This window comes from Poeciliopsis prolifica, unplaced genomic scaffold, assembly GCF_027474105.1.
Source record: "Poeciliopsis prolifica strain line A6 unplaced genomic scaffold, Auburn_PproV2 SCAFFOLD009, whole genome shotgun sequence".
Taxonomy (NCBI): Eukaryota; Metazoa; Chordata; class Actinopteri; order Cyprinodontiformes; family Poeciliidae; genus Poeciliopsis; species Poeciliopsis prolifica.
In genome coordinates this window covers 11,804,048-11,821,318 of record NW_026562384.1, presented here as the reverse complement: position 1 = coordinate 11,821,318, position 17,271 = coordinate 11,804,048, and the positions used below count along the sequence as shown (strand labels likewise).

At 38.9% G+C, this 17,271-nt stretch overlaps 2 protein-coding genes across 3 annotated transcripts; both read left to right on the top strand.

The window, feature by feature from the left end:
- The first annotated feature begins 512 nt into the window (after positions 1–512).
- Positions 513–5,058, top strand: LOC129362538 (uncharacterized). 2 transcript variants are annotated; one of them, XM_055034098.1, is made up of 5 exons: positions 513–636; positions 1,757–2,130; positions 2,269–2,336; positions 2,782–2,839; positions 3,258–5,058. In XM_055034098.1, the coding sequence occupies exons 2-5, from the start codon at positions 1,821–1,823 to the stop codon at positions 4,052–4,054; spliced, it is 1,233 nt and encodes a 410-aa protein (XP_054890073.1). In that variant the 5' UTR covers positions 513–636; positions 1,757–1,820; the 3' UTR covers positions 4,055–5,058. The 2 variants fall into 2 exon arrangements, with proteins under 2 accessions (XP_054890073.1, XP_054890072.1); XM_055034097.1 differs by having other exon boundaries at positions 2,269–2,393.
- Positions 5,059–5,218: 160 nt separating this feature from the next.
- LOC129362537 (zinc finger and SCAN domain-containing protein 32-like) lies at positions 5,219–10,239 on the top strand. Its single transcript, XM_055034096.1, has 3 exons — positions 5,219–5,945; positions 6,635–6,738; positions 6,879–10,239. The coding sequence occupies exons 1-3, from the start codon at positions 5,669–5,671 to the stop codon at positions 7,824–7,826; spliced, it is 1,329 nt and encodes a 442-aa protein (XP_054890071.1). The 5' UTR covers positions 5,219–5,668; the 3' UTR covers positions 7,827–10,239.
- The last annotated feature ends 7,032 nt before the right edge of the window (positions 10,240–17,271 follow it).

Sequence of the window (17,271 nt, the reverse complement as noted above, 5' to 3'; positions counted from 1 at the left end):
ATGTATACACTTGGGTTGATGATAAATACAAACCGCTGTTGTAATCATATTTACTCTAAAAACATATTCTACATTTAAAACTTTAGAGAAACAAGGACTGAATACAATTTCATTATAATTTTTCCATAATTTGTTCCCTAATATTGAATGGAATTTTAACTATTTTCTATAAAACATTAGGAAGTTTATTTTAATTTTAAATTCTCAGTCTAAATTTCCACATGTTTTAAGTTAGATCTTTGATAGGATAGGAAGTAATTTTCATACTATTTTTCGTTTTATGTTATATATTTAATGATAAGGTAACATTTGTACCTCCTTAGAGCTTATCTTTAGTGACAAAAGAACATGTAGGAATTTTTCTTCAGCTTTGTACCTCCGCAATGTGCCTAACCCGGCTCTTCATGCGTTGAAATGATGAATTACGATGCACATTGCAGCAACGGATGCGTCTGTAGCGTAAGATGTCGCTTGACAACACCTTAACCAATCACAATAAGGTGCCGTATGGCTCCGTTAACTACGGAGACTAGAGCTACGACGTCATTGCAGTAGTCGGCGGGAATAGTCCATTTGGGTTGTGGTGCCGTCTCCTATATGTTCTCTCCGTTTTAGTAACAAGAAAACATCTCCCCGGTGAGCCGAGGTTGATCGCATAAGCGGCTGGTGTCCGCATACTGTTTCTTGAATGCTTGTGGTGTTACTTTGTTAGCTATCAGGAATATGCTAATGCTAGGTCTCCTCTCTCCAGGCCACGTCGCTAAGGAGTGTCACATTGTCAGTATGTTAAGTTTATCTTGTAGCATTGCAGTAGTATTGATATGAGGTCTCTACAAGTCGAGGAAAGCTAACGGAGTAAATCACGAAATGCTTTACATTCTTGTCGGGAATACTGAGGGGGAAATGGCGGAAAGCACTTCCCCTTTAGCTTGGCTAAGTAACTAGTGGCTCTTACTTTTTACTGCTCAATATCCGATTTCTGAGCAGAAGCCTTTCTTAGTTTGACTAAAAAGATTTACATGGCGTGTTCCTCACTATGTGAGTCTGGTGCCTCTCATTAAGATCTTTATCTATAGATTTTGCATTAGTTTTAGGTCTTTTATTTACTAAAAATTTTAAAATACACTAATGCACATATCCAGCGTACTTTAGATGATAAAAATGTATTTAAAATAACACGTGATAAAATAAAATTTAAAAGTTTTCAAAGTGAAAAACTTTAATAGTATATTATCTTGAATTATACGATCATAACTTTGTTGCACTGACAACACTGACCGGATTTGTTTGTCAATTTGGTCACATTCTCCAAAGCAAGGATGCTTAAGTCCAGTCCTCAGAGCAACCAACCTGCAACTTTCAGAAGCGTCCCTGCTCCAACACACCTGAATCAAACGAATCCTGGTCTGTTGGCATAAGGATGGTCCTAAAAGTTGCAGGACCGTAGCTCTCGAGGACTGGACTTAAGCACCCCTGCTCTAAAGGTATCAATAGTTAGACTGTCATAAAATAACAGCAACGTCTAAGTTGTTTATTAGGGCCTAATAACAATGATTGCCCACCCCTGCAACAGGTGGAATTCAGTAGCATGCAAATACTTCAAAATCACAATGTACATAGAAGTGAACTGTTTGTCACATACAACCGAACCATTTCATGTTGTTTACTTTATAAAACCCGATAGGTTTTTAAAAATGAATCATGAGTCGCGTGTTTTGTCGACTACTGTAATCTGATCATGTTTCTCTGTGTTTAGCCAATAAGGATTTCCGCAATCTCTCACACGCTCTGAAGGCTGCTGCTGTTGGCCATCTTCCATCATGTCTGACTCTCTGATGCGAGGCGTCCGGGTCCAGCTGACCACAACGATGGACTCCGTCTTAAGGACGGCCGTGTTTGAAGTCATGAGGATATTTGAAAGCGCACTGTATAACCATAAAATGGAGATGGCCCAGAAGGGAGAAGAGATTGCTCAGCTCAAAACAAAGCTACAAGCTACAGAGCTAAAGCTAAAAGACTTTGCGATGAACAGTCCGAGGAGAGCAGAAATGACTGAAACCCGATCAAAACCAGAAGTGGTTCCAGTTGGCCCAGAACAGCCTGTCACAGCTCCTGAGATTGATGTTGAAGGTATAGTGGGTTGTTCAACATGCTGCTGTATTAGAAAGCTGTATAAGGAACATAACTCCACATCTTTAGTTCTATTTAGTAATCTGAGTATTTACTACCGTGGGGTTAAACGTGTTTAATGTGTCTGCTTATGTGCAGTGCCCGATGACTGGTGTGCTCCACTGGGCTGTGATGCATCGAACAGACAAGAGGAGGGTTGTCCCAGCGTAAGACTGCGGCAGTTTTCCATTCGTCTGTTTCCTGTTCCTCTTGTTAAGCACGAGGTGTGTAGATGGATCTAAGAATTCTGGTGATGGCGAATGGTTGTTCAATAACACAAACTGCAAGGGGTGAGCGATTAGATCTGTAACCTGCTGTATGAGCTGATTGTTATGGTGCCACATCTCACAGTGGGCTTCTTGCTTAACAGACCACTGGTTGATTTTTCAGTGTAGCCTCGGACAGACTCCTGTCAGACAGCTAAACTAATGCTGAAATCCAGAAGTCAAGTAAAAGTGAAAAACAGTGAGCCCAGATCTAAATATGCTGAGACTTACTCTGATTGTTTGATCCTTTTTAAGCCTTTTGCTTTCTTCACTCTTTTTCTTTTGAGATTTTTTTTCTATATTTTAGAGATGTAACTTATATACGTTTCTCTTTTTCTGTTTTTAGGAGTTCAACCATGTCATCGACCCCCAAAAATCTCCAGTCGGCAGGAGATCAAAAAGAAGTAAGTTGAATTATGGAACATTTTGACCATTCTCTGATGCCTGTTTCAGGCTGTTTTGCGTTTATTTTTAGCTCTTTTATAGACATTTTCATAAAAATAATTAGGGTTTCTCTAAAAGGTTCAAAAGTACGGTGTTTCCAGTTTTACATAAATATGAAAAAAAAAAAACTTCAAGCAGACAAAAATCTAAGACTACATTCATTTATGTAATAGTTCCCATCATGTTACATTTTGATTAATCAGCCTCATGAAAGCAGTAAATTATAACATTTTCCTGTTTCTCACGTCACTCTGTCAAAATTATGTGCACCCTTTTTGCTTTGCTGTTGCTAAACTATTTTGTCTCAACACATAAGTTCTAAGAACTCAAATCACACCTTCAAATGACATTCTCCATTTGTCTGTCTGTTCCTCCCAGTCTCTGTCATCAATGAAAAGCTAAACCCGAGGCAAGACGAGAGTAAACCAACTCGGCACCCGAAATTAAGTGGCGACCTCAACAAATTACTCCAAGGTCTCAGCAAGGACTACTGTAACCTCACCGCTTTGGGCCGGCTTCGGAAAAGACAAATAAATGAGGAAACTTTTACAGATGACGACAAAAAAGAGAAGAAAGATGAAAAAGATTCATCAAAGCACAATGAGAAAAATCAGAGGAAATACGTTTGTGAGACTTGCTACAGGGTGTTCAACACAAAAAAAGGCCTGGGCGTACATGTGAGTTCACAGAGGAAGTGCAAAGGTTGCCTGAGGGCCCTATGCTTCCAAAGTGATGTGGAATCCCATAAGAGAGTTTGTGCAGAGTACAAGAAGTTGATGAAAGAAAAACGCAGACTAAAAGAGAAGAAGAATCCCTTAAAGAGAAAAACACTCAACTCCAGCAAAACAGAGGTGATTGAGAAAAAGAAAATTGCACAGTCTTCTGTTGACAAGAAAAATAACGCCACCCGAAAGTTCTCCTGCAAACAGTGCAGCTACAGGACTAACTCCAGAAACAAGTTTAGACGGCACAAAATGTCTCATAGTGAGAAGACGCAAACTTCACCCACGCGTCTAAAGAGGCTTGATGAGAAAAAGGAATTCGATGTATACGAGAGCAAAAACAAAAGTCTCATGCAGGTCAGCAACCAAAATGGAGACCTGGGATGGACTGAGCCCTTAGAAGATGTTGACGAAGACGAAGTGTTGAAACGCGGTGAGAAAATGCAAAAATGAAGGCCACTGGAGGTGATAAGTGATGTGCATTTTGATTTTTTTTTTTTTACAAGGCCGGCCTGAGTGCATAAGAAGAAGGGCAGGAAGACTGCAACAAGATAGCTGCTGTCCTCGGACATTATATCACTGATAATTTGGGTAATTTACACCCACCGTGTTTTGTTTGTTTCACTTCAGAATTGGGAAAGAACAGCTCCAAATGTATTTCTTAAACCCATTTCAGTCAAAACAAGATGCCTTTGTTTTGTTTTTTCTCAAATCACGGGTAAGGGTATAAGACGAGACAAGTTTTGTCCTCCAAAAGCAAGTCGTCACCTCAACGTCTCGTTTTCTCTGACTGAAATTAGACTGATGAAGGCAGATGTGTCCTCAGAAAGTGAAAACTCTTAAGACAGAAAATCTATAAACTTGCTAGGTGATCGTCTAGTAAGTGAGAAGTCCTTCCATCACTTTGTGAGAAATATGATCCAAGCCAAAAATGTTCTTTTCCTGTTTCTTTTTTAAAATAAATACAAAGGTACAGTCTCTCCAAGTATTTGTTTGCCTGTGACACATCTTTGGAACTTTACAACTGTATTATGTGATGTTTGAATGCTGGATCGTTACACAGAGCTCTGGTGTCAAATACATTGGTTGAACAGAGTTTATGTAATTTTTAAAAATGGGTTTACTCTTCAGGAATTATTTCAGCTTATCTTTTTTTTGTTGTAAATTAATTACCTTGAATTTATTTGTTCATTTGTTGATGTGTTTTAAACTTGCTTTATTTGTTACAGTACAATTTTTGTGCTTGAAGTTGTTGGCTTCATTTGATGTTAACCCAATTTTAATAAAACAATATAGTTTAGTTTTTGTTAATTTCTAATATTTAAGTAGAATATTGAATTTTTTCAACTACATATATTTAGGATGGAGGCTACAATGCTTCTGGTTTCCCTTTATTTGATTCTAATTTCATGGTAGAGTTCTGAAATAAAGCGGAATTTTTGGTTTTTCACCGCTAATGTTTTGATTTTAATTTCCTTACACGCTGGCTTGTTCTTCCCCATAGTTAATATGGAAGAAGTTTATATTTGAAATATAAAAGTGTTGGATTAATCTGTTGCACATTCCTTACCTGCACGTCAGCAGGACGAGATTTCTCATCTATTATCGCGAGATTTGCCACATCTCTTCACAGGTGTCGATCTGCTCCATAAATCGTCCGGTTTTTCCTCTAAAGTGAGGCTGCTATATTTATTTTATTCCGGTCCACAGAAAGTTACTGGCCAGTAAATTACAATTATCTATTAATCTGTTCTTCGTTTTTAGTGTAGCGTTTAGACATTAAACGCAATTGCTAGCTTAAAGGATGCATCGCTAGCTTCGATGGGTCGTTGTTTACATGTTATCCAGAGGTAACGAGAAAGCGAAGCAAGGATTTTCATGTCTCTTTTCAAGGGGTTTTACTAAATCACGGTCGAAAATAGCCAACAGTTTAGAAGGCTTGAGCCATAAACTCCAAATTGCATACTGACAGTATCTCAGGCAGCATGTCGTGTTTTGTGGAAGCTCCCAGCGGTGTGTGGGTCAGCCTCGGACATTAAGACGGGGTTTGATCATAACAAAAGGAGCATGGAGTGTGTGAGGAGCGCTTTTCACGCTCAGCTGGCCGCCGTCATGGACTCCCTGCTTGCTGCCGCCGTGTGCGAGATCGCCAAGATCTTCGAGAGCAGCCTGTGCGAACAGCAGGCGGAGCTGGCGCAGAAAGTCGAGGAGATCTCCGTGCTCCGCTGCAGGCTGGAGAAGGTGGAGAAGAGGCACAAAGCTAAGGGTGGAGGCACCGAGGAGGGAGAGCCGTCATCAGGAGACAGAGAGGGCAGCCTGAGGCAGCAGATCCCGACAGGATCAGGTATTACAATAGACCTAGAAAGAAATAGAACCACAGCTGTTTAAATAATGTAAGTTATATACATTATGATTGACCTTGTTTTAAAATTATTGCTGGTAAACTTCAAGTGACATGTTTCCTAACCCAGACTGTGTAACACTGAGTGGGACTAGTACAGTGATGTCCAACTCCACTCCTCAAGAACTGCAGTCCAGCGTGTTTTAGATGGTTTCCTAGTCCAGCACACTTTAACCGAATTAATGTTTCATTATCAAGATTCTGCAGAACTTGATGACAAGCTGAGGGCATAATTGGGCCATTATTTGAACTGTGTTGCATGCAGAACATTGGCTTGATAACTTGAGTTGGACAACCCTGTACTGGGGTAAAGAGTCAACATCGAAAAGAGTGATATTCTGCATAGAAAGCATTCAGAAATACTCATAATTTAATCTGTTTTAGTTAATACCCTACAGAACAGTAAAAAAAAAAATACTTGTAACATTAAAAGAGCTCTTAGTATATTATATTATTTTGTCCTGGATAAGAATACTTGTTTTTCTTTCTTTTTTTTGTATGTTTTGTTTTAATCCTCTGTAAATGCAGTACAAATGCATTAGTTTGTACTGTATTAATATTAGTATGGTCTTAGTTGTATTCTGGTTTACAACTAAGACCAGAGTTTGCACTAATCTGTTCTTTTTGCATAGCACTGAGTGTGGGGAAGGATCCATGTCCATCGGAAGGAGAGGAAGTCCTCTGCATGCTGAAGGAAGAGGTTACAGGTCAGGAAGGAGCTGCCATAAAACATGAGGTGAGATGTTTTGCTTCTGTATCATCTACCCAGTGATTTTGCTAAAATATGTCTTAGCCACTACAAATTTACTCATTCATATCTGGTTCTTGTTAAGTATTGAGGTTCTTACAGATTTCTTTTACCTCTTTTATGAACAGCATCTTCGATTGCGGACTGCTGCAGTCCAAGCCCCAAATGGAAATGTGTCCATCTCCCATCCTGACCACTGCTCTCCCAAGTCTGAATCCAGTCTACTTCCGGCAGGTGAGTGGTTACCTGGACTGAACGCCACTCGAGGTGCTATATCAGGTCTGGACCAGCTGCAGGCAGACGGCACTGACTGCTCTGCTGCAGCTAGCAGCAACATCGGGAACGACGTGTCTTCCTTCCCGCGTGTTTTTAGATCAGACGAGACCAGCAACGAAGGTGACAACGCCTCGTTTGCTTATCTGGACCAGGAGTCTGAGAACCAGAACTCGGATCAGGGTCCAGGAAAAAAGGTGTCTCAGACTGATCTCACTCCTGCCTCCTCTGGTGAATCATGGCGAACAAGAGATGATCGAGATGCAAGAGACCACATCAATCACACACGGCGAGTCACTAATTTTACCACCAGAGATCCTCTGCGACCACAGTCCAACTCCCAGCTGCTCGCAGCACGACAGACCAACATTCACAGTCATCCGGTAACTCCCGGTGGAGGCAGCGGCCGCCCTTACTCCTGCCCCTACTGCACCAAGTGTTTCACCTACCCTTCCCATCAGCGCAGACACCTTCTACGGCACACCGGAGTCAGACTGCATCCCTGTCAGTTCTGTGACAAGAGCTTCCTCACGCCGTCAGAGCTCACCGTTCACACTCGCACGCATACTGGGGAGCGTCCCTTCGGCTGCGCTCAGTGCGGTAAACGCTTCGCCCGCAGCGGCAACCTGAGAGCCCACCAGCGAGACGTTCACATGGGAAAGAGGCCCTTTGCTTGCGTCGAGTGTGGGAAAAGATTTGCCCACAGAGGAAACCTGAGGGTGCACAATCACAGAGTCCATCAAGGGGATCCGTACTACTCTGACGGTCAGCCGGAGCCTGACACAGGCCAGAGTGCTATCTAAAAGCAACACAAGTGGGAAACATACCTACATTAAGTTATTATTCAGCGTCTTGGCAGCAATTTGGAACAATTGGAGCTTTTTGGTCTTATTCGAGCTTCTATATTTTTTTATGTAGATGATTATGTTTAATTGTGAGTCAGTCTGTTTTAGGTCAAATAGTTTTTTGTTCAGTGTAATTGATGTGAATGAATGATTATAAAAAATCTGAATTGGAAGTGAAACAAGCAAAATGTGACAATATTACTATTTCTTTTCCTTTTCAAAGTTGACCATTTCTGAACACACTTCATTTGAACTGAAGAAACTGTCAAATAATGTTTTACATATGTTACAGCTGTATCTAAAAAATTAAAATGTCATCAAAATTGCATTTCAGGATTTCCATTTAGTACGGACATTCAAATTTTATATAGACTTATTACACAAAGATTGATATAGTTTAAGCATCATTTTCTGTTAGATTTCATCATTTTGGCTTACTACACAAGAGGATTATGGAAATTTTGAGATCAAAATCAGAACTCCTTTTATTTCAGTGGCATTAATTTCCTTCCATCTTTTATGGCTAATAAACGTAAAACCCAAAATTGACTTTCTCTAAAAATCAGACGATTAAAAGAGTTCAACAAATACACTAATGTCCAAACATAGTAGTGAAATGTTAGGTGAAAAGAAAAAGTGTGGTAGTAAAAGGTGCAAATACAACAGAAGTAAACACATTCTTGAGGTGATTTGCAGCCTGATCGCCTCCATTGATCCAGTGACTCATGCAAAGTTCATGTTTGTACTTTGACATTTCTGTATCGAAAAAAATGTTTAATAGCTTCAATTATAATCTTCAGAGAAGCTAAATTTAGGCTTTTCTTTGGCTGTCAGTGGTAATCATCCAAATTGATAGAAAACAATTGAAAAAATTGACTCTAATGAATCCACAATATGAATGTGTTTGTGGATCATACATTGGATAGAAATCCAATATATGACTCATAAAACTAAGATAATACATAATATAATGAAGTATTTATTTAGATGAACTAGAACTCGTCTGTCTTGCCTTGATGGGTGAATATACAGAGTTGTGCAGCATGTAGTTAAAACTGATCCGACACAATGTTTCCTATTTCATGAACATCCTGTATGAAACTGGTAGAAAATGTGAAAATTATTATTATTTTTTTCCAGTAAGCAGTGGAAATTGAAATAACAACTAGAAAGAATATGAAACAAACAACTGGTCCTTTGCACTCTTATCTTTTATAACAAGTTAATTCCTTCGGAGCACAGGTGTATCCTCTGTGTCCTGCAACTTTCAGACGTGCCTCTGCTGCACCTCACCTGAATAGAATAGTTATTGTCCTTTACTACTCTTGACGACTGGAGTTTGACACCCCTGCTTTAGAGCATTAATCTTAAAAAATGTAAAGCAATATTATATATTGCTTATCCTATCTTAAATATTACTGTAAATGTAATTGCTCTTTGTCAGTGCTTACCTTGGATTGAATGTTGTGCTATTCTTCTTCAGTATTAAAGAAGATTAATACTGTTGAAATTAGCATTTTATTCTCCATACAATCTAATTTCCTCCAGTTGGTTTCTGGTTAATGCTTTTGGCTCCTGGTATTTATGTTTTTGCTCCTGCTCGTTTTCTTTTATTTTAGTTTTCTGTGCTTTTTTTTCTTCTACTTTCTCCAATAATTAGACAGCTGAATTTTTTCAGCATCTGTTTTCATTAACAAGCTTATTAGTAAAGTCAGAATTGTTTAGGATTTTCTCAACAGTAAAAAAAGTTTTTCCATTACATAAGCTGACTAAATATTTACTTTGAGGTTTTATTTTAAAACTGTGGTTTAAAAAGCAGATTGTTTGGCTGCTAAACGAAAGTATGTTTGTTCATAGTTTGAAGCTTCTTTGGTCTCTTCAAAAAAGGTGTGTACTCATCAAGTTTATTTATAATTTGACTCTGCTGTGAAATACTTTACTATGGTAAATGTAATGTTGAAGAGGACTTGTTTATTTCCTGTAAAAAAAAAAGAGTCAAAGCTCTACGTCCGAGCTTTTCATTGTGAAGAAATAAACATGTAAGTTTGTTGCACTGTCTTATGCCAGACACCAGGGGGCAGTGCAAATGCAAGAGAGGTTTACAGAAATGTATGCTGACAGGTTTTGATGTTCTCAGCATGTTTTACCTTGTTTTGTCCTACACTAGTCACATCTTTTCCCCCTGATGCATGCACGTGTGTCATCATGGTGCCAGTCCTGTAATACATCGTATGAATGTCCAGAAAAATCCAAATGTGAGTTAATTTTATACCTGCACAAAACGTAATTTATTAGAACATGTTTTAGCTATTCTTTATGTATAAGTATGTGAAACTTATATCGTTTGTATAAACTACTTTATACAAACTTTCTTCTGTTTCTTGTATTCGTTTTTTTAAAATGGTTTTGAATGCTTCACACATGAGACGTTCAATAAACACTTTATTTTTATTAGTCTTCGAGTGTCTTCTGATAGGATTTCCAAGAAAAACAAATTTATCCTATTTGTAATTCAAGAAAATATTTTGTTTAAAAAAAATGGTCACAAAATGGGACTTAGATGAAGTGATCAAGATATTCCACTTTTTTCTTCTTTTTATCAACTTTTAGCTCTTTTATTGTCCAGAAGTCCTCAGTTTTTGAAACATTGACTTGGTGTATATATGTTTTTTTTTCTTCTTCATAGACCTAAACATGCACTGAGCATGTGGGCTGAGTGGGGGCTGATGGGATATTTGTCCCGGTCTCTCTCTGTCGTCTTTCACACTCTGCAGAGGGAGGTCTGGCCCGGGCTCTGAGCATGTACTCCCCAAGCTGCTGAGTCCATGGATTGCTCACAGAAACACAACATGCAGTGACCTCCCCTCCCCCTTAAAGGTCACCTGTGTTTGTGTGCAGGTCTCTCTCTCTGCCTCAGTCAGAAAGACTGCACATATTTTAAGAACACAGAGCCGGAAGAGGCTGTGCAACATGACAAAGAGATTCGAACATTAATGTCAGCGTGCCTCACTTGAAAGATTTAGCATTTATAAGTCTGACTCAGATAAAGGTTTGCTGTCTGCTGTTGATGTGGGTGGATTGAATCCTCACTGGATAAAGCTGGAGGTTCTTACAGAAGGTTCTTCAAAATGCATGCATAAACACATACACATACACAAAATTCAGCACATAAATTCAGTGCTGAATTTATGTGCTATTTGAAAGCATGGGGCCAGATAGAGGCATTAATCTGTGCACGGATTTGGGTCTCGAAATGTTTTGTGTTTGTATTCAGATAGCATCCATTCCATTCAGTATTTATTTTGTTTATATTTAGTTGTGTGCAATCGTAAATCTGTTCAAAGCAGCTTTACCTAAAAAGGAAAAGAGCAACAAATATCTGTGGACCAAGCTGGATTGCCAGATGTGTGAATGCTTTGTAAGATTTACAAACCACATGAAACACCAAATGGAGAGAAATCTGTAACGCTGAAATTGTGATCTGACTAAATTACACACAGCTGGGATATTTTACATTGGATTTTATTTTGGGATACCAGAGGAAGGGGTGTGAATACAAAAGCACATTCAGCTTTTTATGTGTAAAACTGTACAAGGAAGTAGGATTGAATTGATTAATTGCAATGAATGGCAATATTTGTCAACTAAATTAGTTATCAAACTATTAACTGGAGTATGTAGACTTAAAAATGTTTCTGAAAGAACAACACTGCGAACTGTACAAAGGTAAATGCATTTAGCATTTAAGATAAAATACATGTACAAGTTCAAATTGTGTAAATAAAAACAAATCCTATTAAGCGTCTTTTGCTATCCAATTATTGATCAATATGTGCAAAAATAATAATTTGTAAGTCAACCCTTCACTGTACTGATAAGTCCAGCAGAAAAAGTTGAGCTTTTCACATGTTAGTATGTTTTTAAAGCTGCAGTTGCATCCTTTGCTACAAATCTTAGCGCATTCATTAAAAGAATGGAAAAGAAATTGCTTAATTTTGCACAATAAAATGTTTATTTTCTTATTTAAAAATGAATTGTTTATTTGCATCTTGTAAAAGTAAGTCTTAATATTTTATATGAAAAGGTTTAAGTGGTTAAATCACAGCTCTCCTGAAGCAGACAACTAGTTTTATTTGACTAGTTGTCAGAACAATCAATAGAATAATCAATTACTGAAATAATCTTTAGTTGCAGCTGCAATAGAAACCAAGTATTCTTCCACACTATAATTATGCACCACTTGTGTTTGTGTGTCACGTAAAACTCCTATAAAATACAGTGAAGATTGTGGTTATAATAAGGAAATGAATACTTGTGCAGGGCAGTATTTCTCTAAATGACCCTCACATTGCATGTGTTTATCTTCCTCTGCAGTTTTACTGCAACTTTCCAGAAGAAAATAACACACTCCACCTTCTCTCATTTCCCTGCTTTCAGCTAAAGTACTCACTCCATCACCCTATCACAGTCTGCTGAGGCTGAAATGATCCCCCTGACACTCAATGAACCCTCTAAACATGTCATATGCATGTAACATAGATTTTTCTCTCCAGGTCTTGTGTTTTTTTTCCCAGACACTTTAATGCCTTTTATGCATACAGTGGTTGCAGATAGAGGCCATTTTTCCTGTGTAAACGTATGCGTGGGTTGAGGCTGTATGGGATTTAGAGCAGCCCAAAGGTTGTTCATTATTACCCAGCCAGTCCCACCTCTCTCCAGGGTCTGTGGTTTCATGCAAGTTGCTATTAAAGTAACAAACCCCCCTCCACCCTTTAGGGGAATTATGGTGCTGTCTCCCGCTCAGGGCACTGGTTGATCCATCGTCTGCTGACTGTATTTAAGCTCTCCCTTAATGTGCTAATAGTGTCAAACTGCATGGAGGCTGCAGAGCTTTTAACTTCCATCCCATAAGCCTTTTGGAAAGTGCAGATTTTATGGTTGCTGGGCTTTAAATATTGGTGATCGTTCAGAAATTGTTAATGACTAAGTGCAATAATAAAGTTTCCTTTCGCAGATTTTGTTGAGTAGATGCACAATCTGATAGCAAAACCGAGTGGCTTCATAGAGGCACTCGGTTTGTATCTGGCTGTATATTTAGTTGGCTGAGGGCAGAGTGGAAACACGTTATCCTCCTCCCTCAGATTTCCAAACGTGTATGTCTGTGTGCATGAGATACGGCACGTCTGAGTCGGTGTTCTCTCCATAGGCTGCTTGCGGGTTGCTAAGAAACCGTGCGTCTGCATGGTGAAGTGGGGGGTGGGACGGGAGAGAGGCAGCAGGTCAACGGAGGCAGACGCATGTGGCGCTGCGTCTGATTGGACGCAGCTTATTGCCAGTGATAAATGAGGGCGATCATTATCATGTTGACGAGTTGTAGGCCTGAATCATGATGGAGTCTGCCACTCCGCCCGTTATGGAGCATTAAGTCAATTTATCTGGTTCATCGACTGGCTGGTGTTCGCTCTGTTACACAAGGTGAAGATGTAGGAAGAGAAACTGATAAAACATGGCGGAATCCACAGGATATAAATACTGCTCTAGAAATATTACTGTATCTGGCAATGCTTAAGGTCACTTGTGAGGCTGCTCACTTTTCATCTCATTTTTATGAACAGATATACAAAAAAAGATTTGAAAATAAATCTCTATGAACTTTGCACAAAGAAAGCAATTTCCATTCAGATTGGATGCCTGAAACCACAGCTACTTTATGATATAGAGTCCTGGAAAAACCTCATAAAATTGTGACTATGAGTTGATTTTTAACTCCAGACAACACTAAAATCTTAAACTCTTTACAGAAATGAATACAATTAAATCTTATAGAAAATGTAACATTTAATATGTCTCTTCCTTTTTTTGCAAAAATAATTCAACACAACTAAAAAGTTTGCTCCTTTATTCACCTGAAAGAAAAAAAAAAGTTTGAGCAGTTATGTTTTCAGTAAAATATTTTACAGTGAAGGTAATTTGTAATGGTTTTTGATTTCGAGGAGATTTTTCGTCTAAATGTATACTGAAAAAAGTTTGACATCTAAGAAGGATAATAGCTTTAAAAGTCACATTTAATTTTAGTTTAGATTGAAGTTTAGACTGTGGACTTTAGTTGTTCAGATAAAATCATCAAAATGAGAATAATGTATGAAATTAAAAAAATAACGCTTAATGAAGAACGAGGAACTAAGAGATATATTTAATACTACTCCATGAATGTATATTTTTATACAAACTGGTGGTGTCTGGCCAGTTCAGGTTTTCAGCGTGTTCAGAGGACGACAGGAATAATCACTTCTGTCTCCTCTGCCACAGATTTGCGTTGAACGTTCTCGTTAAATCTCACCACAGCCTTCCGCCATCTGTCCTGAAGAAGCTGGTGTGAGGGCACAAGAGCAGGTCAGATGCCATGCGGAGCGAAGGGCCCGAGTCTGGGACCGGTTTGTGGGTGTTCACGCTCGCCGTCGCCATGGTGACAAAACGGACCGTGGCCAAGCGTTCACGCACGAGCGACTCGGTCTCAGCGGGTGACAGACTGTAGCCACGCAGGACGGCCCCGTCAGGGTCATGAGGGGTTAACAAGGACAAGCTGACGAGGCTCTACTGTTACAGTGAAGCTGCCACATAAACGGCCCATGATTGAGATTGCAGCATGTCAATGTGCGCATGAATGGGTGAATGGCTGCTCTGGGATCCAATCTTTGAGCAAACACCAACATGAACACCAATTAGGGACAAATTTGATAAACCAGAAAAAGAGGAAAAAACAGACAAAATAGACAATTGAACCTAATAATTGTATCGGCCTCCAACTTTTTGGATGCGTGTACACTTGGTCCAGCTTTCAGAAACGTTTATTCAGAAGGATATATATATTTATATTTTTCAATAAGTAACACATTTATATTAAAAAAAATCAAAAACACTGTACAGAAAAAAACATGTCTAATATATTTGCCACTGTATTTTACAGAAAACGCCTGGCTTTCAATCTAAATTGAATATGCACTACTTCTGTAGTATTGCCTTTTTGATTGTGTTTTTGAGCTGCAATGCTAATTAGTGAATTCCAACTTCATTATTCTTTTCAAAATGACTTAAGCATAAATAAAATCATCCTACAACGTTGCTTCAATGTAAATCTTAATGTCATCTCATAGTCATGCGCCGGAAGGTCAGAGTGATCTTTTATAAGAAAATACAATATATTGTTCGTCAGTATTTCAGAAGAACAGTTAAACAAACAAACGAAAAAAGAAAAAAAAAAGACTTTTAAATTGTTTTGATGTATTAAATTTCCTCTACGTTGCCATAATTGAGATTTTATCTCAATTCCAGCTCACAGTACAGTCAGATGTGGAGCTGCAGCATGTGGAACATTGTGCATGGTTGGTAAGTAGTCGCTGGGGGAGATTAAGGCTGGCGGTCTTGGAGTAAGTCTGATAAACAGCACTTCTTGTTCCCTGTGAAGGAGGGTTAAAGGCTGGCGGCAGACAGCCAGCAGCAATGATGGCACCAACTGTCACTGGCAGCTCGCGCTCTGCTGCCACGCCGGCTCAAGCCTCTCTCTGTGTGTGTATGTGTGCTGTCCTTCAGTAAGTGGCTAATAATGATCCCATGAAGGAGAGAGGGGCAATATGGAGGAAGCATGTGTCTCAGTATTGATAACTGTGCGTTTTAGTGGTCACAGACTGATGTAAAACTTGAATTGTAATTGTTAGGGCTGTTGGTGTTACAGCACAGAAAAAGTAAAAATGAATACAGTTTGCTATGATTGTAACAAAATAACTCATTGCTATTTCTTACCAGTAGAAATAGCAATGAGTTATTTGCTCATTTGTCTAACTGTGGGTATTAATTTAATATTAAATTAATATGTCTTTCAAATTATTATTATATTTGAACTTTTTACTTATCTCTGTGGGAGGATATATGTTGTTAAATATTGAGATCAAGCGACTTTCAATTTTGTCTTTTTGGGGCCGTTAAAAAAAAGCAAACTGAGCGTAGGGCCTCCTGGCCAGCAGAGGGCGCACAAGAGTGCTTAGCTTTTCACACAAAGTACAGATCTGCAAACCTTTGATTTCTAGTTACATATAATAGAAGCAACCCACATTTAGATTCACTTGAAAGGTTTACATTTAGAAAGAGTTTGAAAAAACTGCCTATTGTTCTAGTTTTAGCTGACAGAGTTTGTTGGCTTTGTTAAGTCAATTTTGCTAGTTCAATCATTTCTCCTTGGGTCAGCCCTGCAATTATTTGACCTTTATTTTGTTTTGCAGAGACGTTTGTGGGATTAGTGTCCTTCATTCAACAGTAAAGGCTCTGGAATATGAGCAGAGAGAGAGATGGGGAATACATGCAGCAAATGATTGGGAACTGAACTGGGAACAGCTACGTTGATGAATGTAGCCTCTGTGGAGGGTGTGCCTGCTCTACCACTGAGCTATGTGGTGCCTCGTTTGACCTTTATTTCAAATAAATCTCGGTACATCATGGACAGTTTTCCGTGTCAGCCATAAAGTGGCTCCTCCTTCCAAACCCTACTGACTCAGAAATCCAGCACTCTGGACCAGATGCTTCTTTCAGAGAAAGAGACACACTGCCACAATTTGTTCACTTATTTAATAGATGCTATGAAGTAAATATGAATATGCTGTTCAACCTTCATACTCTTATCAAAACTGTCCCGGTGCATTTCTCCATACTTTATGCTGAAAGGTGGCATCCAAATGTATTCTGTTTGCTTGGAGGAGTCGGGATTTCAACATGGCGATGCCCAAGAAGCCGTTGTTCGTAGTCGATCTTACAAACATTGTGTTTAGCTTTTACTTTCCATAAGCAAACATATGGATGGACATAAAGCTTCATAAAACGTTATATCTTCTTTATTTGATCCGAACAAAGAGTTTTATGAGTTTTATGGAGGAAAAGTGCTTCTCTGTGCTCAATGTTCTGTTGGTCAACCTTTTTGTCTTCCTGCAATGATAGCACTCTGTTGCATGTCATAAGCCATAAAACTATAACTTGAGTTATTCATTGGGCTTTGGGATCATGTGTTAGTTATTAATGTGTTTCTAACAGCTTTGGTTCTAACTCTCAGAAACTATTTGAAGATGATAAAAATAGGGTTGTCCCATGATCTGCATTTGTCCTTTTTTGCTTTGTGAATAAGACTGTCGCATGTTTCTCATCTCTGTGATACTTCAGTCAAGTTTCTGAGCTCTGTTTGGTTTTCAGCATTGAGTGAAACAGCCTGAAACCCCTTTCCTGCCTCTTTACTCATTGATTACAGCCTTCTAAGATCCTCTGTCACTCCCTCTGGCCTCCCGCTGTTCCATCCTGGCTGCTTCTTCATCATAGTTAATCAGCTGCAGTCAGTGGTTGCGCAGATTCTCGTTTCTGTGAT

What these genes read in the sequence shown, in the direction of transcription:
- LOC129362538 (XM_055034097.1), top strand. Translation starts at nt 1,821, where the DNA reads ATGTCTGACTCTCTGATGCGAGGCGTCCGGGTCCAGCTGACCACAACG. An exon ending in TCCTGAGATTGATGTTGAAG is followed by an intron (nt 2,131 to 2,268) that starts GTATAGTGGGTT and finishes GCTTATGTGCAG; the next exon opens with TGCCCGATGACTGGTGTGCT. An exon ending in TTCCTCTTGTTAAGCACGAG is followed by an intron (nt 2,394 to 2,781) that starts GTGTGTAGATGG and finishes TTCTGTTTTTAG; the next exon opens with GAGTTCAACCATGTCATCGA.
- LOC129362537 (XM_055034096.1), top strand. Translation starts at nt 5,669, where the DNA reads ATGGAGTGTGTGAGGAGCGCTTTTCACGCTCAGCTGGCCGCCGTCATG. An exon ending in GCAGATCCCGACAGGATCAG is followed by an intron (nt 5,946 to 6,634) that starts GTATTACAATAG and finishes CTTTTTGCATAG; the next exon opens with CACTGAGTGTGGGGAAGGAT. An exon ending in GAGCTGCCATAAAACATGAG is followed by an intron (nt 6,739 to 6,878) that starts GTGAGATGTTTT and finishes TTTTATGAACAG; the next exon opens with CATCTTCGATTGCGGACTGC.